Here is a 24,308-nt window from a genome sequence, read left to right on the forward strand (position 1 = left end):
TCAATACCAGGAGGGTGTTGATGGGCCTGGCGCGATTACATAGACTGTGGATCATTACAATAGATCATCAGGTCAATTATCTTATTATCAATTGGTCGTCCTCAATACTACAATTTAGTAGTTTCCAGTATCCGGGCAAACAACGTTAAATTGTCCGTAAGGTACGGGGTGTATAACGCCATTTGGAAGACGCCCGGAGACCGATGCCCGTTTTACTTGTCGCTTGCAATCGAGTTCTTAGCTGTGATACCATACTACAGCTTCATGATTCGGACTCGTAATTCGCGACTGCTTATAGGCTTCAAAAATAGAAGGCAACCCATACCAAAGGCCTAGAAATAAAGCACAGACAGGTGCACTGGTGGCCTCGTCGGTCCGTCAATAACATGGCCTATCTCTAGTTTGAGGCTCCAAGGAAACTGTGGCTCGGGAAAATAAAGGGAAGACGCGGCCTGCCAGGAGACGACTCTTATGCTTAGAACGGCTACACCCAGTAAAGAAATGAAGACCACAACACGAGAAAGGTGATACAGTACATGTGGTCATACCCCGTGACTACAAAGTGTCTTTTACCCAGGATTGACCAGATTCGTGGAAGCGAAGATCAAACATTCTTGTCACACGGCAAAGACCAGCTCTACCAAAACCTAAATAAGTCTATAAATCCCAGCTGAGATAACAAATATCGCACCCATAACCCTGAACTCCGGTAACATCTTCATGAAGTGAGAAAACGGAGACTATTTCGTATTTATGCCATACCAAGAGCTGTTCTAGAAGAGCGGGAGACGGTTCCATGCACCCTTTCTGCATGGTTCAGTAGCGCAGACTTCGACTCCAACTTCTCTCCGCAGATAGAGCACCCAAAACGCATGTCATTTGGAAACGGCTTGATATGCTTGTTGACGAAGTGTCGGCTCAGAGATCCAGAATTCTTGTACGTTCTCATGCGATCGCTTTGTGGCAGCATAGGGCTACCAAGGCAAATAAAGCAGATCGTTGGTCTCTCTGTTGGAGATTTGACGCAAACCGAAGCGATAGCCTGGGAAAACATATCGTCGCTCTTATGTGAAGGGATTGGATTCTGCCTTTTAGGCAAAGCGGCAGCCGGTGGCATATTGGCAGCATCGGCGGAGCGTTTTTGGGTGACACGAGGCCGCGAGGGTGCGCCCTCTTCTGCATCACATACCGCAATCACTGCATTGATTGCAGCAATTCGACGCTCATACTCTTTCTCAACCGTCGTACCCGGCATCGTCAGGACGGTGTCGATAAGGGTCATATGCTGTGGTGTCATATAGCCGGTGCTTTCTAAAGCGACCTTTACTTCTTCGTCGACCATCTTTCCGGATAGTTGCCGTTCGCTGTCGATCACCGGTTGCTCGTTCTTATACCGCTCCAAGTTCTCACGAATCAAGCGATTGCGTTGTCGTCCTTTTTCGTTTCGCAAATCACGTACAGCAAGATTATACTGCTCCTCTGCACGTTCAAATTTCTTGCGTAACTTGTCCACTTTTTTGTTTTGCAGTACCCATCGTCTGTGGAGTTTCCGCAGACGACGAGAAACTGACCCTTTCTGCGGAGGATCATCACCAAACTCGCGCTGGAGAGCGAACTGAGCATTTTCAAACGTTCGTCTTTTCACGTCCCGGGCCTGCTCTCGTGCTTGCTTGAACTCTTCCATGGCAATCACACGCGGGATTTGATTGACAGAGCTCGAATCTTCTAGCCTATATGGCCTGCGCGGATCGATAGACCGACTCATCGAGCAGGCAAAACGCATGAGCTGCTTCTGAGCGGGCATGCCTCGGACAATTGCCTGAGCATCGACGTGGATACCAACACTGTAGTGCCGAACAAATGTGTTAATGCTGGCATGCTGGAGCATCACATTTTGTAGTTCATTTGACACATCCGCTGTATAGTATGGACTTGTTAGTCAAGAAGCGCAGAGTCTAAACAAGGGCCACTCACGACTATCATTGAATGCTTTCGCCGCGCCGTACCGGAGGCCATAGGGCTTCGTGACCTCTTCAAAGCCCGTAATTTCGCCCCCACGTTTCATACGATAACGTAGCCAGCCGCCTGACAGATTCTGTTCCAGGGCAATTCGGATCCCATTGGGTTCTCTCAATGCGTGACAAAAAACATATTGATCAAGAATTTCCGGTCTCAACTTCAACTCCTGCTGTCCAAGTCCATTCAAAACCCGAAGACTATACAAATTTTCTGGACAGTTCATCACGCGACCGTCTTTAGAAAGCGTCTTGAATGCCCCGACTCGAAAAAGCAAGCCCAACAAGAAAACGTGCGGGCTAAGGACCAGCGTAGGATCAAAAATGACCTCCGGGATAGGGAAGGTATTCCTATTGCAATCAGCTAAGCTGACCTGATTCGAGCTCGTATCGCTGTGAGGAGGGTAAAAGTGGAATGGAAGGACAACGACAGGGCAAGGTGAATAGAACCATGGATATAAACGAGGGATTCAGGGCTAGGGGAATATTCTTACGATTCCTTCTTGCCAAGAAATGATTTTGTGAACTCCGGTCTCATATAAATGAAAAGCCGAGGAAGGTGGCCATTTGGATCTCGTACCAGGGTCAACATGAGGTCCCGGTAACGAAGGTTCAAGAGCGCTCCAGGCCGGCTGCCAGTGATGGCGGCCAGTTGACAGTACAGGAGGAGCTGCACCCGGTACCAGCCACAAGGGAAAGTCATCTCCGTCGTAGACAGTACCACTCGAGCAAACTCGGCCACATCTTCAATATACATGGTCGCTTTCGGTCGCCGATCGAAGCAGAGATTTTTCTCAGTCGCAACTATCGCAAGCACCTATGGGCTGTCAGCCATAAACAGATCAGTCTGACAGATTAGCGGACCAGCAGACTCACATTCTCGATTTTGACGATCGTATCTTTACTAAGTCCATGCCCGACTTCAGCCTTGTAGACCAGATGCCACCATTTCCAGAATGTCTCCAGCGAGCTTTTATACTTCAGTCCCGGCGTGTGTCGCCCGTTCTTCCCCCTCCGCTGATCACAGCGCCAGGAAAAGAGAGCTTTCAAAAAACGGATCGTCTCCTCTGTGTCAGAGAGCCAGAAGAAACATTCCACCGGGTCCCGCTTTCCGCCCTCGCAAAACCTGGAATAATTAGCCAAATGCAATTGGAGAAACCATGGGGGTGGCACGCTCTCACCTGTCCCAATAGTCCCGCGTCTCATCCAGTTTGTCTTGGGTTCTTGGGCTGTAGCGTTTTTGCCGAAGCTGGGAGACATCGAGACACTCTGCCTCCTGGAGATAGTGCTCCGGTGGAAGCTGCTTCTCTTCGTCTTCCATGGGAAATTCATCCTCCGACTCCGATTCATCCTCGTCATCACAATATGTGGTGACCGAATCGGTTTCTGAGGCTTCGTTCGAGAAGATCTCAGGCAGTTCTGAGCTCGCGTCGCTCTCGTCGTCTGACAAATCAGGACGTGAAAGGCAAGGCATGATGTGGGAGCAGTGTCCGGCAGGGAATAGGGAACTGATCAAGAGTGTATAGATTCCACTCGAAACACCAGGGTTCTGCCGGAGAAACAGATTGGATGATGAGAAGATCGCTGGCGAGCGGGAAGAATGAAAATTCGGGAGTCATGGCGGTCGGTATTTATGGAATCTAGGGAATAAAGGTGCTCAAAAGGTGCTGAAAGGGGAGACAGAATGGCTCCTTCTTTCCGGACCCTGGTTGGAACGGGCTCGCAGCGGCAGTATCACGAGTGGGACCAGGAACGGCCAGCGCTCCAGTGAGGTCGCTGCGGGGCTAGGCGCCATGCAACGGCCAAAAAGTGAGTGAAAGTGGCAGTAGGTCACATTGGCTGTGTCCTTAGATCCACGTGACGCCAAGACCGTCGCCGGTGAATGGGAGGCTTACTGGTGACGCGCGCTACCGCACGCTGTGGCCCTGAAACGAAACCGGGGGAAATGAGGAAGAATTTACAGATGTCATGAACATTGAAAGTTTGGATTTGGTAAGGTGCCGGAAAGTTACACGAACGTTCGCTAGGATACGCTAATTGTATGCAAGCCACCTCACGTTGTCCTGTGGCGTAACGTGTGATTGGATGAGTATCGATGCAGAATAGAATATATCTGCAAAAGGACCCTTTAGTGAAGAGTTGCTTGTATGTTTCAATTTCCCTGCCATGCAGCAATCGTTTCCTTCTCGAGCTCTTGAAGTCTTTGCATTTCAGTCAACAGCCGAGGATCGGGTCCGAATCGAAGGTCTTCTATTTCGAGTTTCTGCAGAAGATGAAGTCCTTTGGAGGATCGAAGCCGGGATAGCTGCACATATAGCGAGCAATACTTCCGATGGCGATCTTGCCCCCGGATGGTGGGGTCATCTTTAAGGTCTAGGATCGCAGCTGCAAGAGTCGAGCCTTGAACTTTGTAGTCGGTGAGGCAGAACGCTGGGCACATGGGAACCTGCTTTCTTCGGACCGAATAGCCCTTCATAGTGATAGATCGCTCTAATGGAAAGACTGGCACGATGGAAGGTTCAAGGTCTTGAAATGCAGTGGGTCTTGGTCTGTCTGGTTTGAATAAAATGCAGGCAGGTGGCTTGGTGCACATGATATAGAGGTCGTCGATTTCAAAGAATTCAGCTAGTGGGGAGGTGTCAAGAGGATGGTTTCATCACTGTTTACGAAAGATCAACATACCGGCCGGATCTAACACGACTCCTACAGCAGTCCCCGCTGCGCCATTAACCAGGCCGAGCAGGGTGCAGATGTTGGTCAGTACAACGGCAGGCATATTTGGGGTGTAGAGAAAGAGTCCGGGAAAAGGGATTTTGGTTCCTTGGTCCGGTTGCTGGAGCAAGTCGTCTGCACGAAGCCGCAGGTTGATAGGACCAGTAGACCTGGTCCGCGTATGATGCGCAGGAAAGACATATACATTCTGACACCGGGTCCGCGCGAATTGCTCAATTCGAACGCGGTTTACCTGGTGACGCAGAGAGTTTAACTTCACGACAGTGGTGGCGTCTTCCAACAGCGGGCTGACCAGGGTCGTGATAGTTTTGCTGTTAAGAAAGGCTCGATCGGCTTCTGTCAAAGTTCCAGCCCTCGCTCGTGAAAGGAGATCACGAAACGGAGCATCTTCTGATTGTCTCATTTGCTCATCCAAGATGATTACCTGTTTGAACTGATGCCAGAGGAGCCGACCGTTCTCATCCTCATCTCTACCCCTTCTAGGCTCCTTCCATAGGGCCGGTCCCCGAACAGGTGGAAACTGGAAAAAGTCACCGATGAAGATGACGACAGGAAGCCCACCGAAAAGATCAGTGGAGGATCTATCGAGGGATTTGGCGATCTTGCAGTGATTATCAATGACTTTGATCATGGTCAGATCCATCATGCTTACTTCGTCCACGAACATGATGGTCTTGCGAGACCAGAGTCGTCTAACTCGAGATGTCATCGCAGTTCCCCGTGAGCGGTCGATAGAGATCCCTAAAGATGTGTGGTACGTATTCCCGCCAATGTTATCGGCCGCTGCACCCGTTGGGGCCATGAGGATTACCTCGTGTTTTCGTCCGATAAGGTTCATACCGGCATCAATTGCCTTGATGATCTGGCTCTTACCCGTGCCCCCTTCACCCCCGACATACAGGAGGGTCTGTTTGCGTTGCGCTGAGTCATAAGGATGGTCCGCCCAGGCCAAAGCTTCAGATAGCACCCTCTCCACGACCATTAGCTGTTTCTGATTTAGGGGAATCACTTCAACGACCAGGGACGCCAGAGAGGCGCCAGTGGGACTCTGGTCAACCCGGGACTGGAGGTCATCCATAGCAGGGACCGTGTATGAGCCAACCAGTGTAGGTTCCAAGATGCCATCTTCAATCTGGATGTCGAAATCGTCGAGTGCGAAGTTAGAGCTGGTGGCATTACGATCTGTGCTTTGCCCATGATCAAGATTGGCGAAACTTTTCAGGTGAACCTCCCACGCTTGTAAAGTGGATGGTGGGAGGTACTTTAGGCCAGATGTTTCGTATGCAGGAGTATGAAAGATATCCAGCGGCCGGAGGCTCTGTAGTAGCAAGCTTCGCACTGGGGTTATGGCGCGGAGCAAGGGAGGAATCCGGCGTCCAGTGACCAGCGTCTCTCGATGCCATGCTTTCCTGATGGAGTGATAGGCGGCGATCAACGTCTCGGTGTTAAAAGTCTCATCCTGCAGTTGAAAGCATTCATCGTTCTCGTCGCCATCAGAAGCAAAATTTGGCGGCTCAAATCCGTCAACGTCATGGTGAAATGAATCAGCTGCGCCATTCGCCGACTTCCACAAGCTTGCATCGGCTTGGCAGTCTTCCTTAGACTTCCGCAGCAACTCGATGTTTCTGGCAAATCCCCGATTGTGAAATGGGAGGGTTGGTTCAACGGCCGCCCATACTTGAACATGGGCGTCCCGCTTTGTCGCATGCCGGCGGAAGAGATCAACCAAGTGATCCCAGGGAACAAAAAGGCCCAGTAATATCTCAGCCATGTCATTTATAATCGCAGTCGTTTTCGGATGGCCTCCCGGAATCGCGTCTTCTGCGGCCTGGAACTCCGTTAGCTGTCCATTGAAAGTCACGGCGGCCACCTGGGACGTTGTGCGCGCCAAGTGCTGTACATGCGTGCCATATCTAGGATGGGTTGGTTCGAAGTCCACGTCATTCGCAACAGCGTCGCGTATATTCTTAGTCTTTACAAGCATGCAGTATTCAAATAATGAAAGAGGAGCCAGGTGCGGTCCACGCCACTTATAATTGTCAAAGATGCTTACGGGGCCGGTGTCGCCCGTTTCATATGTGCAAGGTTCTTCTGCCATGGGATCAGAAGAGGGGCCGCTTTCAAGGTTATCTGGCTGAATGATTGCCCGAATATAACGCCTTAGCCACCAGAGGTTGATACGGACGAAGTTGTAGCTGATCGTGTAATAGGTTGGTAGCTGAAGCAAGACGCTAGCGACCTGCACACCACTGATCTCTCGGTCATGAGAGAGGGCATTAAAGCAGCGTAGTGCAAAATTATTGACACCTTTTTCTCGAAGTCGGAGATCTGTCGCTGTTGGTGGCTCAGCAACCTTTGCATTCTCAATAGATTGCTTCAACAAAGCCGCCTTGGCAACCATCTGCCAGGGAGAGACGTCATCTTTCGTGGCGTAGTTGGTGATGTAATAGATCAGCGACAAAGACTTCGAGACTGTCGGAATCCAGGAGATGTCTTGATTAGAACGAACACAACTAGCAATGGCGGGGTTCCACGGGTTTATCCAGGCATGGTTTCGTGCGAGGTGAATCAGTCCAAAATCATCTACCTTAGAGGCAGGGACCAGATCTCGAGGCATGCCAAATCGACAAGCATTCTTTCCGGGACCTGTTTGCCGGTACTTGAAGCATGTGGCGAGATGGTGTTTCGAATGGACTTGTGTTTTACGAGCGACACAATTGCTGTCATACGATAGTCGAAGATGGAAGTCGTCATCGGATTCAAAATTTTTGGCCGATGGTGGCATGCCGGGAAGGTTCACTTCAGGGTCTTGCAAAATACTCTCATCAACGCCTTGGGTAATGATTGACTCTAAGTAGCGAATCATGCGAGCCGCAAAGTCGCTATCCTGGAGGAGCCGATCTCGCAAAGTAGTGAAAGCCAGGTTTCCTCGCGCCCATGCTAATCCGTGGAGATGTAACATGCCTCGACCATTCGTCTCGACAACAGCGAAATGGTTCGAGAGATCGCCAAGGATACCGATCCGGTCAGTATTAGTAGCGAAAAGGCCGTCCAGAACGGCTTTACAGACTTGATGGAAAAACTCAGCGACTGCCACCGGATTAGAGGTAACGGCGGCCTCACGGATAGCGGCATTTGCCGCAGCCAAGTTGTTCCCAGAGTACTCTACGCCAGCCAGGATCAGGACCAAAGGATTACGTAGGTCAGAGGGGTTGATAGTGATCCAGAAAGTTGGCATACCGTACCGTGTAATCAGTCCTCGAATTTCAGAACGCATTCTTAGTTTCTGGGCGAAGGATCCCGGGACTTGCATCCCGACAGTCTCGATATTTCGCAGCAGTCGTCGGATGACCGGATCCTCAATCTTCTGGCCGCTTTCGATGGTCTTCGCTGCATTCTGGAGTTGGGTCACTGTTAGAGAGGCGATGTCGTCCACTGCCGACTGCCAGTTCTGCCGTTTAATGAGGAATGCGTTCCCTAGCGAGGATTTTCGGAGTTGGATCACATCATACAGCAGGTACATGAACGTTTTGTGGCGTGCGAACCTACAGGAATAAGGAGAGACAAAGATCAGTATCTATAGAATTTTTTTTTTTTTCTTTTTTTTTTCCAAAGAAAGCCACGCACCTTCTACTGTGGTGACGCAAAGCCCACTCGGCAAACGCTCCAATTGACACCGGGACAGTTCGTTCATCGAGATGGCCCCCAATGCCTCTCGGAAACAAGGTTGGAAACGCGGCAGTAAAGTAACGAGGGTCCGTCCAGTGATTTACCAGGGTGGTTTGGCCACGGATTGTGTAAGAAATTAATGGTATCTTTCGATGACCAAGGGGCCGTGTGCCTCTTGCACGTTCTCTGGCTGAGGTACTCTCACTCGACGGGGCCGGTTGGTTCGTAAGGACGGTGAACAATGCGTCCAAAACGCGGCGATCCAGGTCTTGACGTTCTCCGTTTATGTCCGTGGCGACAGAGCCGGTATTGAAAGGGCTACCGCCACTCGCGTCGAATGCACTATCCTGGGCAGCCTGAAGATCGTTCTCGTAGTTCCCTGTCTGTAGATTTACCGTGTAACCTTCGCGCTCGTGGTGATCCGGCTCGTCGAGATAGATGATGGTATCCCGCAGGTCCGGCGGGATAAAGTCATCGCCCCAGTCATCGATCATGGGACGGTTAATTATGGTGTTACGGTAGAGGTGGTTATGTTGGACAAGGTACTCCAAGGCTGCCAGAACCTTCGCCTTCCGCACGAGTAGGAATTGAATCAGGTCCGAATCTACGGGAGGTCGACGACCCAACCAGAACACCTTGATCAGACTATGTAATGTCAACTCCGGGCTCGGTAGGATCTCGAGAAGTGGTTCTGGGTCCTGTGGGATGACAATGAAATGGCCACGGAGAGCACGGTAGTTGATTGGCGAGGAGCGGCCACCTGGTCGCAGTTTCAAAACGACACCGAGAGGATGGCACTTTGCAATGAGACATTCTTCTGTCAGAGTGAGGCCTTCCAGAGCAGACGGATAGTCCTGGCACCGAGTCACATTCACAAGGTTCTTCGCAGAGAACTTGGGGATCATATTTCGATTGAGCGAAGCATGGCACGACGAGCACAGATTCCAAGTGTTACCATGTCGGCCGCAGGGATCAAGACTCCCCAACAGTGACAGCAGCAAAGGATCCTCATTATGTGCGCGGTAGATATCTGTGTCGGAGACAAGTTCCCCGCACGAACAACAGACGCATCTCTTCGCAGCCGCAGAAATCTCATCCTCGTATCTGGCTATGGATGCTCGTATATGCGAACAGGAGATATCCGGGGGAAAAGCATCGGAGGCGACGGCACGAGCCTCTAGCTCAGCACGCAGGAAACCTACCGCTCGATTTAAATTGGCCAGCGACCTCTCCAAATCTACCGTTCTCTCCCTGTTGACCGTGGCCTGTAAAGGATTCGGATAGCATCTTGTCTCTATATTGATGGGAGATGCCTGTGAGATCCGTGGCGACTGTGGGGAGGACACTGGCAAAGGACCTGCAGGAAGTAGCACTCTCTGGGGTCCCGGCCCGGTTCTCGAATATAATGGCACAGGGACGGGCCGAAGCGCAGCGTTTAGAATATCGAACGATGGAGGCGGAGCCATCGGCGCTTGCGGAACTGGTGCCAGAGGCCGCAAACGGGATCTCCTTTCTGGCAAGTATGCTACAGTATCATGTACAGAATTGTCATTAACAGGACTCGGTATGCGGAGAGCTGGTGCTAGAGGCCTCAAAGGAGATGCCCTTGCGGGCAAGGATGCTCTAGGATCACGAACAGGATGTGGCGTGTGTGGAACTGGGGCCAGAGGCCTTAGAGTAGAACCTCCTGCAGGCAAAAACGTTCCAGGGTCTCGAACGGGCTGCAGTGTGTGCTGAACAGGGTCAACAATGCAGCAGATAAGAAGGACGGACCACTCCCAGTACCTGGTACGATGCTACCGTCCTCCGTGTAGCTGCCTGGCGGCAGCGATTACACGTCCTATGATACAACGACCGGCAGGGGCGTGCACATGTAGAGCACGAAAAATGTAGCGTCGAAAAGGCAGGAACAGTAGGGGAAGTTAGAGGCGGAGGTGGCCCAGTTAAAATATTACTCGTGCCTACAGTAGCTGAAAGCTGTCGGGCTCTGACCGCCCGTTGAGAAGCCGTCCTGCGGCAATTGTCGCAGGACCGAAACTGTGTAGAGCGCCATGGTCTGGCGCAACCAGAGCAGAAAGAACGTTGCGCAGGAAGAGATGTCATTAGAGAAGAGATGGCTTGAAACCAGCAAACGGCATCCGTTCCAAGGCGCACTAGGAGAGGAGCGACAGGAAAAAGTTGGGGCCAGCGAGAAAGATCCGTGTTGATCATTCATATAGTAGAAGTCGAACACGTCACCGTGCGCATGAGTGCATAATAGTACTATCTGCAGGATGCTCAGGACAAACAAGGGTGGAATCATAATAGAAAGGCGAGAAGGCCGGAACACCGACTCCAAGACGAGCGGGAACACCGGGATCCCTAGACACGGAGAAAAAGCAACAGAGGCCGAATACGAATTCGGGAAGCACGAAGCCTAAGGAGGAAGGAAAGGAAAGTAGGTGAGCAGCAATCAGAAGAGAGCGCGGAGAGACAGAGCAGCAATCGGAGGAGAGCCTGGAGAGTCGCAGCAGCAAACGAGAAGGAGCGTATTGGCAGTCAATAGGAGCATTCCTTGGCACGAGAAAGCACCAATTAGCAACGAACTGGAAGACGCGCTGCGCACGCTGTGGCCCTGAAACGAAAAGGGTTGACGAAGTGAACTGGATTTGAAGAGATAGTATGACAATGAACGCTTGCTTTTGATAGGGCGCGGATAATAATTATGCACGGATAAAAGTATGAGTCAAATATATGTATGCCAAGCCACGCAGTACGATGTGGCAAAAGGGGTGATTGGTTGAGCATGTGAGTAGAAATATATCCGTAAAGTTAAATTGAATTATTTATCACGGGATGGGGCCCCTAAGTATATATTGCTACTAGTGTTCGTCTACCAAAAGTTTGAGGTCTAAAACGAGTACCTTTACGTTGATTCATCGCAAGGACTATTCTGTTATGGTGGAGCACGGTCTCATTTATTTGAAGCTTCACGCCAAGCAGCAATCGTCTCCTTCTCGAGGTCCTGAAGTCTTTGCATTTCAGTTAGTAGTCGGGGATCAGGTCTGAATCGAAGATCTTGCATGTCGAGTTTCTGCAGGAGATGAAGACCTTTAGAGGAACGCAGTCGAGATAGCTGCACATACATCGAGCAATACTTCCGGTGACGATCCTGTCCTCGGATCGTGGGGTCATCTTTAAGGTCGAGGATCGCAGCCACAAGGGTCGAGCCTTGCACTTTATAGTCGGTAAGGCTGAAAGCGGGGCACATGGGAACTTGCGTTCTACGGACCGAATAGCCTTTCAGGGTGATAGATCGCTCTAAAGGAAAGACTGGCAGGACTGAAGGTTCAAGGTCTTGAAACGCAGTGGGTTTGGGTCTGTCCGGTTTAAACAATATGCAGGCGGGTGGTTTGGTGCACATGATATAGAGGTCGTTGATTTGGAAGAATTCGGCTAACAGAGAGGTGTCAGGCAACGTTCATGACTATTTATGGATGACAAACGGACCAGTCTGATCTATCACGATGCCTACAGCAGTCCCCGCAGCACCATTGACCAGGCCGAGCAGGGTACAGATGTTAGTCAGTACGACTGCAGGCATATTTGGGGTGTACAGAAAGAGTCCCGGGAAGGGGATCTTAGTGCCTTGGTCCGGCTGCTGGAGCAAGTCGTCTGCATGGAGCCGCAAATTGATTGGGCCAGTAGACTTGGTTCGCGTATGAAGCGCAGGAAATATATAGACATTTTGGCATCGCGTGTGTGCGAATTGCTCTATCCGAACGCGATTTACCTGGTGTCGCAGAGAGTTCAACTTGACTATGGTGGTGGCATCTTGCAGTTGAGGGCTAGCCAGGGATGTGATGGTTTTGCTGTTGAGGACCGTTCGATCGGCTTCAGTTAAAGTCCCTGCCCTCGCTCGCGATAGGAGGTCACGAAACGGAGCATCTTCTGACTGTCTCATTTGCTCGTCTAAGATGATCACCTGTTTGAATTGATGCCAGAGAAGCCGACCGTTCTCATCCTCACCCACTCCCCTTCGTGGTTCCTTCCATAGTGCCGGGCCGCGAACAGGTGGAAACTGAAAAAAGTCGCCGATAAAGATTACGATGGGAAGACCACCGAAAAGATCAGTAGAGGATCTATCGAGAGATTTGGCGATCTTGCAGTGATTATCAACCACGCTAATCATGGTCAAATCCATCATGCTTACTTCGTCCACGAACATGACGGTTTTACGAGACCAGAGTCGCCTCACTCGGGAACTCATTGCAGTTCCTCGTGAGCGGTCGATGGAAATCCCGAGAGATGTGTGGTACGTATTGCCGCCGATATTATCGGCCGCGGCACCCGTTGGGGCCATGAGGATCACCTCGTGTTTCCGCCCGATCAGGCTCATACCGGCTTCAATTGCCTTGACGATCTGGCTCTTCCCCGTGCCGCCTTCACCTCCAACGTAGAGGAGAGTCTGCTCGCGCTGCGCTGAGTCATAAGGGTGGTCCGCCCAGACCAACGCCTCAGATAGCACCCTCTCCACGATCATCCGTTGTTTCTGATTTAGGGGGATCACTTCGATGACTAGGGATGTAAGAGAGGCACCAGTGGGATGCTGGCCAACCCGGAACTGGCGATCATCTATATCAGTGAACATATCGGAACTAGCCAGCACGAGCTGCAAGATGTTATCTTCAACCTGGACGTCGAAATCGTCAAGTGGAAGGCTGGATGTGGCAACCTCACGCTCTGTGGTTTCCTCATGATCAAGGTTGGCGAAACGTTTCAGTCGAGATTCCCATTCCTGCAAAGTAGACGATGGGACAAATTTTAGGCCGGATGTTTCGTACGCAAGAGTGCGTGAGATATCAAGTGGCTGAAGGTTTTGTAGATCTACGTTTCGAGTTTGGGTTGTCGCGCGGAGCAAAGGAGGGATCCGCCGCCCGGCTACTAGAGACTCTCGATGCCATGCTTTGCTGATGGAGTGGTAGGCTGCGATCAATGTCTCTGCATTAGTGTGTGCTGAACAGGGTCAACAATGCAGCAGATAAGAAGGACGGACCACTCCCAGTACCTGGTACGATGCTACCGTCCTCCGTGTAGCTGCCTGGCGGCAGCGATTACACGTCCTATGATACAACGACCGGCAGGGGCGTGCACATGTAGAGCACGAAAAATGTAGCGTCGAAAAGGCAGGAACAGTAGGGGAAGTTAGAGGCGGAGGTGGCCCAGTTAAAATATTACTCGTGCCTACAGTAGCTGAAAGCTGTCGGGCTCTGACCGCCCGTTGAGAAACCCTCCTGCGGCAATTGTCGCAGGACCGAAACTGTGTAGAGCGCCATGGTCTGGCGCAACCAGAGCAGAAAGAACGTTGCGCAGGAAGAGATGTCATTAGAGAAGAGATGACTTGAAACCAGCAAACGGCATCCGTTCCGAGGCGCACTGGGAGAGGAGCGACAGGAAAAAGTTGGGACCAGCGAGAAAGATCCGTGTTGATCATTCATATAGTAGAAGTCGAACACGTCACCGTGCGCATGAGTGCATAATAGTACTATCTGCAGGATGCTCAGGACAAATAAGGGTGGAATCATAATAGAAAGGCGAGAAGGCCGGAACCCCACCGACTCCAAGACTAGCGGGAACACCGGGATCCCTAGACACGGAGAAAAAGCAACAGAGGCCGAATACGAATTCGGGAAGCACAAAGCCTAAAGAGGAAGGAAAGGAAAGTAGGTGAGCAGCAATCAGAAGCGAGCGCGGAGAGACAGAGCAGCAATCGGAGGAGAGCCTGGAGAGTCGCAGCAGCAAACGAGAAGAGCGTATTGGCAGTCAATAGGAGCATTCCTTGGCACGAGAAAGCACCAATTAGCAACGAAAAAAACGAAGAGTTTGGCAGTGAGAGGCCAGCAAAGGTTGGCGGGCAGCTCGCGCAGGGTTGTAAACCCTTTCACTACGTTCCTTCGTTTCAGGGCAGGCCAGCAAAGGTTGGCGGGCAGCTCGCGCAGGGTTGTAAACCCTTTCACTACGTTCCTTCGTTTCAGGGCAGAGGCCAGCAAAGGTTGGCGGGCAGCTCGCGCAGGGTTGTAAACCCTTTCACTACGTTCCTTCGTTTCAGGGCAGAGGCCAGCAAAGGTTGGCGGGCAGCTCGCGCAGGGTTGTAAACCCTTTCACTACGTTCCTTCGTTTCAGGGCAAAACGGCCCCCGAAGCGGCCTTTTCTGGCCTGCTATTCACCGTCTCATTGTTATGTGGAGTAAAAGATTTTCAAATAAAAAATAGAAATAAATTCACAGTAAGTTCTCTGACCCACAATTAATGTGGGACAGCCCGCTGTCTAGCCTAAGCCTAAAGCAGACTTGAATCCGTCCCAGCTATAGTAAATGAAATGTGCCGATCCCCGATTTACAAGTTAACTAGAACGCATTCTTTGAAACGGGCCCGTTGTGCCCCTTTATGGTAGGAAGTCGTATGGTCGTCTGTCTACCCGGGGATACTTTGGAACCCCGTTTGCCAGGCTGTAGCCGCCCTCACATCCCCCCAGACCTTCTGTGTCCTATTCAAACCCCACGCCATTCCGGTAGAGTTTGGTAGGTTCTGTAAACTTTGTATCTTCAAAAGACTCATGATTTGTCTCTCGGCCGTATCCAAATTTCACTAGCTCACATTCGATTAGCATACAGATCGGTGTACCAATGAATTTGATATGAACTAATGCGGTCTCCAATGCGGGTCGAAGATTCATCAGTCTTGGGGGAAGCCGCTTTCGGAATCCACTATATGCCGCGTCCTCATACGTCGGTCCCAAACTCGACAGCAGAGTACGGCATTTATTCCATGGAAAGTCTGTTCACGTCGCTAGATCACACTTTGTACAGCGGAAAGTAGAATTTGCAGCTCATTCACCGAATGTGTCGAGTCGTTTCTCAAATTTTCCCTGAATACTTTCCCAAGTAAGAGCTTTGGCCAGGTTAAGGGCGCATTTGATATATCCAGGTAGCTGACTGTGCTGCAAGAGATAATAATTAGTTTATGCCATAGCCAGCCTCCATGTCCCTTCAATCCGCGGCATTGATCATGTCAAAATCCATCGGTAACTGCTCTGGGAAATCTGGATTGGCGCGCCGCTTTTGGGATGAGCCCTTGTAACCTCTTCGAGATTTGGTATACTCGCACTGGTAAGGCTGTCCATTGACTTCGCAACGTCCGTAAGTGGGGACCCTGCCATCTCACTTGAGATATTTGACATTCAATAAAACAAAAACTACAGTATTAAGGTACGTAACGGATTTGATACACATAAGCCAGACCGAACCCATATCCTGTTGTGCTAGTATTAGACTTTGTGATGAGACGTACTATCTTTAGCGCATTCTTCATTGCAAGCGATTATGTACTCTGATCGAACGTAGTCTTAACATCATAGCGCTCACGTCGGTCATGCTTCTTGTTTTTCGATGGTGCTCTCTCCAGGAACAGAAACCGTGATATTTCCCGTCACGTAAATATCCACAGACATAGACGTCGCTGAAATTGAGATTGAAGGGGGCGTGGATAAATCTGCCGGTATGATATTTATATTCACTGTTGCAGATGGCGGGGGAGGGTTTTCGTCCTCACGGAAGGCTAAGATTTGAAGCAAATGGCATATTTCCTTTATTGATTCCGGGCTGCATTTCGCCGCTTCTGCCATATCCGCCACAGATAGTGTTCTGCTGACTATCATATCATAGATCATTCGCAGTTTCCAGCGGGGTAGTACAGGTCCTGATCTTCTGGTTCGACCCAAAGCTGTAGATAATTGGCTCCGGGGTGGCATTTTCGAACCCGAATAGCGCATTTAAATATAGAGCGATTAGTATAGGGTAGGAGATGAGTGGACTTCGATTTTGTAGAGCCAAGACGTCCTAATAAGTTTATGAGCGATTGGATCGACCTTTATATTTGCTTAGTATGAAGCGATTTTATTTTTATTTTTATTTTTATTTTTATTTTTATTTTTATTTTTATTTTTATTTTTATTTTTATTTTTATTTTTATTTTTATTTTTATTTTTATTTTTATTTTTATTTTTATTTTTATTTTTATTTTTATTTTTATTTTTGGGTTTCCTTCTGTATCGAAGTATAAACTTACGTGCAACACCGGAACAGATCCACTTAATTGGATAATAGTTTGGGACCTTAGTTGTGAGGGACGTAAATAGCCTCAGATATGATAACATGAATCCAGTCATGCTTGGTACCTATAATACTAACGTGACATATTTGCGTCGCTGCTCAGACCTCCCTTGCTTGCTTCCGTATCCATAGGACTGAAAACGTATGGCGAAACCAGTTCACTGAGACGCCCCCAGACTCCCCCATTATTCCAACAAACAGCCCCTTCCTGTGAAAATACCGGAAATTATAGCGAATCAAGGTTTCGATTTACTGTACTTGATGATCTCTTTGGTGGTTCTCTATCGGTCATCATCTTCTTCTAATAGACAATCTAGCACAGAGGATCTCCAGAGCTTCTTCCGTGGAACGTTCTCTACGCCCAAAATATTGCTTTGAAAGAGGGCCATTTAGAGAGGAATATTGTGAGGGTCAAGTTTGCAAAGGGTGATTCCATATTACGAGACAGGTGGTGATGACTATGGCGTCTTGAGTTTACCACGAAATGATTCGCAAATCTCATACAGCCTTGTTCGTCTAGAATATCGATTTACGACAAGCTGATGGTGAAGTCGGTTCTGGGAATCTGCTAGGTATCTTAAGTTGTTGAGGTGTTTACGTATATGCTCAAGCCCTTCCTCCAATTCTAGGAGTAGAGTATACACCTGATTGATTTTGATGGGAGACTGATTCTTAGAAATGCTCGTCATTGCTAATATGACGAAATATCACCATGAACAACTTGGATTTTAAAAGGTTGAAATGACATGGATGGATGGATAATTTTGAGCATCACACAGACCAAATATAGATATCAGAATTTTGGGTTAGTCAACGGAATGCAGCGCAAGATAGTTCCAGTTTTGGATAATGCATGCCTTGGATATCGAGGTTTCGCCCGTTATAGGGTATTTATACTTAGAGCTCCGAAAAGTCATTCACGATACAGTAACCTATACTCCAAAAAGATAGGGCGATTATAGCGGGAATTTACTAGAAAAAAAAAAAAAACTTTTGGATTTTGAATAGGTTGAAAATTGCCCCGGGGGCTAGTTGGATTGCATGTATAGAGAGTCGATGCATGTCAAATATGATTATTGCAAAGCGCTTCCCCTGCATTCGGTTTGTTTATGTACCTTGCCTAACTTAAAATATTACTTTGCCACCAAACGTTCAGTGCTAACCGAGAAATTTCCTGATGAACCATACCAACACTGTAACATGTTTTTTAGCAAAAATGTATAAGACATAGATACTCGTAATATGATCGCGGTCTTTGAGACTAGTAGGCACCACATATTTGTCCATAGTAATAAGATATAATTTGATATAAATTAGTAATGAGTACCCAGTAAAAGTGTACTGAGAACTTTGTTGGTTCTCCGATAGAGATATCCTGTCCGCCGCTGGGATCGTTTTTATCAGCATATGTACACAAGCGCGACCGATGGGAATTGAGTGAGCGGTAATAAAAGCGTTGTAATGTCGAACATTGTGACATGATATGCAGTTTGACCGACAGTACACGCCATGCATTTACGTTACAATCCACGATGGATGCTCTCAGACAGCGAGATCCTGAAGACTTCATTCATGATGGCCTTGGGCATTGTGGCAGCAATGTAAGCAGCCAATGATCATCTACCCTTAGCTCAGCTAAAGCCTCGTAAAGCTCTAACCTGCGATATGTATCTAATTGAATTTACGCGACAGTAAGTGTGGAAGAGCTTGATAATCATGGAGAATGAGGAGTTTAATGCTTTTAAGAAACCAGTACTTCCAGCGTGCTATATCCCCAAGGTAGCCTGACACCATTATTACACAGAATTAAGCTCGGCAAAGACAGTGATATTCAAGTTGTTGGTACAAGCGTAAGTGACATACTATGTGCTGCGTTTAAAGGCTGTCTAGCTAAGGTAGAGAGTATATTGAGCATTCGTTTCCGTTTTATGGGAAAGAAGTACGCGTTCTATGTCATGATGACCCTGGTTCGCTGCGGCCTGGAGGGCGGTTTGGCCTTCGATAGGTGCACCTGGGGCATGAATGTCAGCTTCACAGAAAAGAAGCATCTGCAACACTGGAAGATGGCCCTGTTCTGCTGCGGCCTGAAGGGCTGTTCGGCCTCCCGTGATCCCTGGCGGGGCATTGATTTCTGCTCTATAGGAAAGAAGCAGCCGTACCATGTGAAGATGGCCTTTTTCCGCTGCGGCTTGAAGGGCTGTCCGGCCATGGTTCTGTGCAGGCAAGGCATTGACATTCGCACCCTTGGACAGAAGCAGTATCACCATCTTAGAATGACCCTGCTCCGCTGCAGCTTGAAGGGCCGACCGACCACGGAAAACTGCGGGGACGGCATTGACATCTGCCCTATGAGAACAGAGCAGCACTACCATTTCCAGATTGCCCTGCTCTGCTGCAGCTTGAAGGGCTGTTCGACCATCCGTAGGTGCAAGAGTGCCATTGATGTTGGCTTTATGAGAAAGGAGTAGCTTTACCACTTCATGTTGGCCCCGTTCCGCTGCTGCCTGAAGGGCCGTACGGCCATTGAAAGGGGCAGGCGATGCGTTGACATTTGCTTTGCTTTCCAGCAAAAATTTGACTATCGCAAGATGGCCTTCTTCGGCTGCGGCTTGAAGGGCGGTTCGGCCGTTGGTATGCGCAAGGGATGCATTAGGATTCGCTCCATGAGAAACAAGCAGCTTTACCATTTCAAGTTGGTCCCGTTCCGCTGCGGCCTGAAGGGCCGTTCGGCCACCGTCAGGGGCTGGCGATGCATTGACATCTGCTCCGATTTCAAGCAAGTACTTGACGATCTCAAGATGGCCCTGTCCTGCTGCAGCTTGGAGGGCTGTTCGGCCATCGGTGGGTCCAGGCAAGGCATTGATCTCTGCTCCATAGGAAACAAGCAGCTTTACGATGCCAAGGTGGCCCCGTCCTGCGGCGGCTTGAAGGGCGGTTCGGCCGTCAGTGTGCCCAGGCAGCGCATTGATGTCTGCTCCATTGGAGTAAAGAAGCTCTACCATCTCATGATGACCGTTTTCTGCTGCCATTTGAAGGGCGGTTTGGCGGTGGGCAGTTCCAGGCGAGGCGTTGATCTCTGCTCCATGGGAGAGAAGCAGCTTGACCACTCCAAGGTAGCCATTCTCTGCGGCAGCTTGGAGGGCAGTTCTGCCCTTGGTGGTTCCAGGCGAGGCGTTGACGTCTGCTCCATAGAAAAGAAGCAGCTCTATCATGGCATGATGACCCCGTTCTGCTGCGGCTTGAAGAGCAGTTCGGCCACTGGTGTGTCCAGCCGGCGCATTGACGTCTGCTCCAATCGTGTAGAGCAGTTTCGCCATCGTTAGATCTCCCTGTTCTGCGGCAGCTTGAAAGGCTGTGCGGCCAAACGCTCCTCCAGGCGGGGCATTGATTTGTGCGCCATTCGAGTGAAGCAGCTGGACCATTCCAAGATATCCTTGTTCTGATGCGGCTTGAAGGGTAGTTCGGCCGTCGGTGAGTCCAGGCGAGGCATTGATATCCCCTCCATAGGAAAGCAGTAGCTTGACCGTTTTAAGATAGCCTTGCTCTGCGGCAGCTTGAAGCGCTGTACGGCCAGAGATTTCCCCAGGTGAAGCATTGACTTCAGCTCCTCTAGAGTAAAGCAGCTTGACCATTCCAAGATATCCTTGTTCTGCTGCAACTTGAAGGGCAGTTCGGCCGTGGGTATGTCCCGGCAGCGCATTGATCTCTGCTCCATAGGAAAGAAGGAGCTCTATCATTCCACGATGGCCCTGCTCTGCCGCAGCTTGAAGGGCTGTTCGACCAAAGATTTTTCCAGGCAAGGCATTTACTTGGGCGCCATTGGAGTGAAGCAGCTTTACAATTTCTAGATATCCTTGACCTGCTGCGGCTTGAAGGGCAGTTCGGCCGTGGGTATGTCCAGGCAGCGCATTGATATCTGCTCCATAGGAAAGTAGTAGCTTGACCGTTTCGAGATGCCCCTGGTCTGCCGCAGCTTGAAGGGCTGTACGGCCAAATATTTCCCCAGGCGAGGCATTGACTTCGGCTCCTCTAGAGTAAAGCAGCCTAACCATGCCAGTGTCTTTCCACTCTGTCGCGGCCTGAAGGGCCGTTCGGCCATAGATAGATGCCGGGGGAGCATTGATTTCAGCTCCCTTGGATAGAAGCAGCTTTACCGTTTTGAAATGGCCCTTCGCCGCTGCGGCCTGAACGGCTGTTCGTCCATAGCTATGTCCAGGCAAGGCATTGATGTCTGCCCCTTTGGAAAGGAGCAGCTCTATCATGTCATCATGGCCCCGTTCTGCTGCGGCTTGAAGGGCGGTACGGCCACCGGTCTGTGCGGGAGGAGCATTAATATTCGCCTTGCCTCTAAGCAAGAGTTTGACGATTTCAAGATGGCCGTGTTCTGCTGCCGCTTGAAGGGCGGTACGGCCACCGATCTGTGCGGGTGGAGCATTAATCTTCGCCTTGCTTTTAAGCAAGTGTTTGACGATTTCAAGATGGCCGTGCTCTGCTGCCGCTTGAAGGGCGGTTCGGCCATAGGCCATCCCGGGTAAGGCATTGACGTCAGCTCTGCTTTCGAGCAAATGGTTAACTATTTTAAGATGGCCCTGCTCTGCTGCAGCTTGAAGGGCTGTTCTGCCAGAGGGATGCCGAGCGATAAAGCCCAATATGGGCATGGCCTTGAGAATACATGTGTTAACTTTGGTAAACCCATTGAAAGCTGCCCAGCATAGCACATCGCCATTCCAGGACTCTCTGTCATCGGGCCACTTTTGCACAATCTTTAGAGTACTTGATTCAAAGTTCCCCGTCACGTTACGCCGCACCATCTCCCCAAGTATGACTTTCGCGTTAATTTCGTGTTCGCTACCAAATGCTATCTCGAGAGCTGTCTTTCCTTCCAAATTCTCAAGCCTGAGGTCGCATGCCTTTACCAGCAAAGACAGAATCTTTGGAGAATCACGTGCAGCTGCCAAATGCAATGCAATGTCCCCTGATTCCATCTGCGAATCAACCCAAGCAGACGGAAGGTCCGGCGAGTCGGTACTCGACAACAACTCCTTTGGCGTCGATGGATTCCATTGGGGCGAGGTAGGATTGTGGAAGCTGTTCCGAGGGTTTGGAGCAAAGTCTTTTGCAAGCAAGAGGGCAACAATTTCCTCGTTGCTGTTTAAGACGCCCCAATGAAGGGCTGTTCGTCCACTCTTGTCCCCCATGTCAATTATAGTGTGGGGGACCAATTCTCTTACAAACCTCGGTTTCGTTCTTTTCCGCGGCACAGTCCAATGGCACCCTGCCGGTATTATCTCTGTGAAAGGTCATCCATGAATCTTTTCGTGAGAATTGGCGAATGATGTCTAAATCTCCCCTCGAGGCCGCCCAATGCATAGCAGACATGCCTCTCCCATCGATCCGGTTCGGGTTCTTGTCCTCGCTTAGGCAAAAGCTCAATGAGTTAATCATGCTGCGGTCTCGCAGGTATTCGGCACTGGAGCTACCAAAATGTGCTTGAGATCGGTCAGGGAGTGAAATCATGACTCAAATACAGATACTTGGAAGGGAGATTAGAATGGTAGCTATCTGAGAGGGATGATAACTGACCTAAATGAAGCTATATCTAGGTGCCGGCGAATGGGTAGGCATTGGTATAATCAATTATAAAAAATCTAATTACAGAGCACTACATTAGGAAAATTGTATAAAAATACAAATCAGTGAAAGCCAAAAATAGGAAACCAATTCGGGAAAGTCAGAACGAAAATAACACGGTAGGCTCCTACGGCATCTTAAACACTCAACGTAACAACCCAGGTCGAAAGGTGGCCGGTAGTGGGAGTCGAATTGTTGGAGAACAATTTGATAGAAGCCGGAAGTGACTCTGATCGGGAGGATGGCGAGCTCATAGGCAAGCACGACGGACTCACTTAGAGGGAAACTCTTGCAGGGCTAGCTATCTTTCAACAATGTACGATGTCATAAGCGCAAGGCTTCTCTATTAGCGGGCCTCGTCAAGACCATAGTATCTATGATTCTTTTCGAGAAAACAAACGGATTATCCGGTAGCTCTTTATATTTTCAAGACTGTACTCCATTTATCCTAGTCCGATCTGATCCAAGCTGGGACATAGATCTATGTGTTATGAAGCTCATGCGTCTTGGTGGCTAATCCATCAATCTCTGAGATTCTTCTTTGCCTCCATTCTCGGTCTCTTCAGAAACCTTTGCGCAGGCTTCCCAAACATCATATTCGATGCATAGATTTTCCGACTTTTTAACAAACCGACCATGACCCACAAAGATCCGATGCACGTTGTGTTTATCGTCAGCCTACTCCATTGTCATTATTTCCGCTCACCGACAGTGGTTCTACATAATTCCATCTTACATCAAATTTGAAAGCAGCAACTGGAAAAGGACCATAATCAGCGAAATACATGCATCTTCTCAGAGCAAGTACTTACTAGGGTTGCCAAACTGGGTTTTCCCCCTCGAACTTGCCGTCCAGAATGCTCCTAACGTCTCGGTTGATTATAACAGTTCCGTACCACTCCAACTTAACTAGGAGCAATCCAGCAATGGTGCTCTATTTAGGCTCGACCACTGTCGTTTCTATCGCACCTTTTTGTTGGACTCCGGGCTTAGGTCGTCTTTGACTCTAGAATAGGATGTAAGTGCAGCTCAATTATCGCCATATAAGGCGATCGACCCCGGTCTCACGTAACATGCTCTGCTTTGACGTTGAGTAGTAACTGTTCCTCTGTCAAGGTTGCTGCGTCAGCGCCAGAGATTGATGTAGACTTCAACTGTGGTGTGAATCCCTTCTTAGTCTCGAGGGCGCCTCCGATGATTGCCTACACGCAAATCTCTAATCAGCTGACTGTCTTCAAATGGATGAGAGACTTACAAACTGGAGATTTTCCCCTACTAGATCCTTATGCTCCCCAATGCCCACCTTGGTTTATACGGTTAACAAAAACGCTGGGTGATGAATCGTGTCTGCACTCACCCGAAGTGTAAAGGCGGGGTTCCATTTGAAACCCTGATCCATTTTGAATAGGTATATTTTCGATGTGTAGAAAATGGTCGGCTGCCAATATGCGTAATGTGAAGGTTTCTACTCACAGTTAAGTATCCTGACTACTATCGATTAATTATGAGATATTTTCCTATATGATGTAGTACGACCCAAGGGATCCATGGGACCTGCTCAGTACTAATGGTTCTTGTAGACGTTTTGGTGGTAATGTCAGCCCTCGTGAACCCGTAGCGTGCATGCTAACACTATTTATCGACGAAAGGTCAAAGGCACGACAATGCTTGCAACCACAGAGTTTTTGCCTTTGGCCCAACTTTGAGGTAAACGACATCGTATTTCTACAGTGCAATTATTAGTATCGCTGACTATGTGAATACGATAAACTTATCGCCGCACGCGTTCTAAAATGTATTACTCAAATACAATATACTAAGGTACTTTTGATTATTTCAAGTGATTTAGTACCGCAAAATATAATCTAACCCCCAAGAGAGGCATATGTGAGAACAGTTCACACCATGCCAAGTGTGGCAGACCCACTTCGCTCTACTTGGAAGAAATCCACGCGCCTTCTCATTCCCATTTTTTTCTGAAAAGCCATACGACATTGCTTCCACTCAGCGATGTATATAGTGGAAATTTTGTTTTAATGTCGATACAGACTAGGTGATACGGAGTTTGAAAATGGGCTCGGGAAGGCACAACGCTTGGCTTGTCGGTACTT

The 24,308-nt window shown here is 49.4% G+C and overlaps 2 protein-coding genes across 2 annotated transcripts; both read right to left on the reverse strand.

The window, feature by feature from the left end:
- Positions 1 to 18,452: 18,452 nt before the first annotated feature.
- On the reverse strand, positions 18,453 to 21,764 carry N7446_014079 (uncharacterized protein; the record flags this gene model as incomplete). Its single annotated transcript, XM_058522818.1, has 1 exon — positions 18,453 to 21,764. One exon carries the CDS (start codon positions 21,762 to 21,764, stop codon positions 18,453 to 18,455), a length of 3,312 nt encoding a protein of 1,103 aa, XP_058364911.1.
- Positions 21,765 to 23,157: 1,393 nt separating this feature from the next.
- On the reverse strand, positions 23,158 to 23,596 carry N7446_014080 (uncharacterized protein; the record flags this gene model as incomplete). The annotated part of the gene is made up of 4 exons (XM_058522819.1): positions 23,158 to 23,203; positions 23,266 to 23,399; positions 23,453 to 23,500; positions 23,555 to 23,596. 4 exons carry the CDS (start codon positions 23,594 to 23,596, stop codon positions 23,158 to 23,160), a joined length of 270 nt encoding a protein of 89 aa, XP_058364912.1.
- Between the last annotated feature and the right edge of the window lie 712 nt (positions 23,597 to 24,308).

Source organism: Penicillium canescens (genome assembly GCF_028828765.1).
Source record: "Penicillium canescens strain IBT 15451 chromosome Unknown utg000012l_segment0_segment0, whole genome shotgun sequence".
NCBI classification, from domain to species: Eukaryota; Fungi; Ascomycota; class Eurotiomycetes; order Eurotiales; family Aspergillaceae; genus Penicillium; species Penicillium canescens.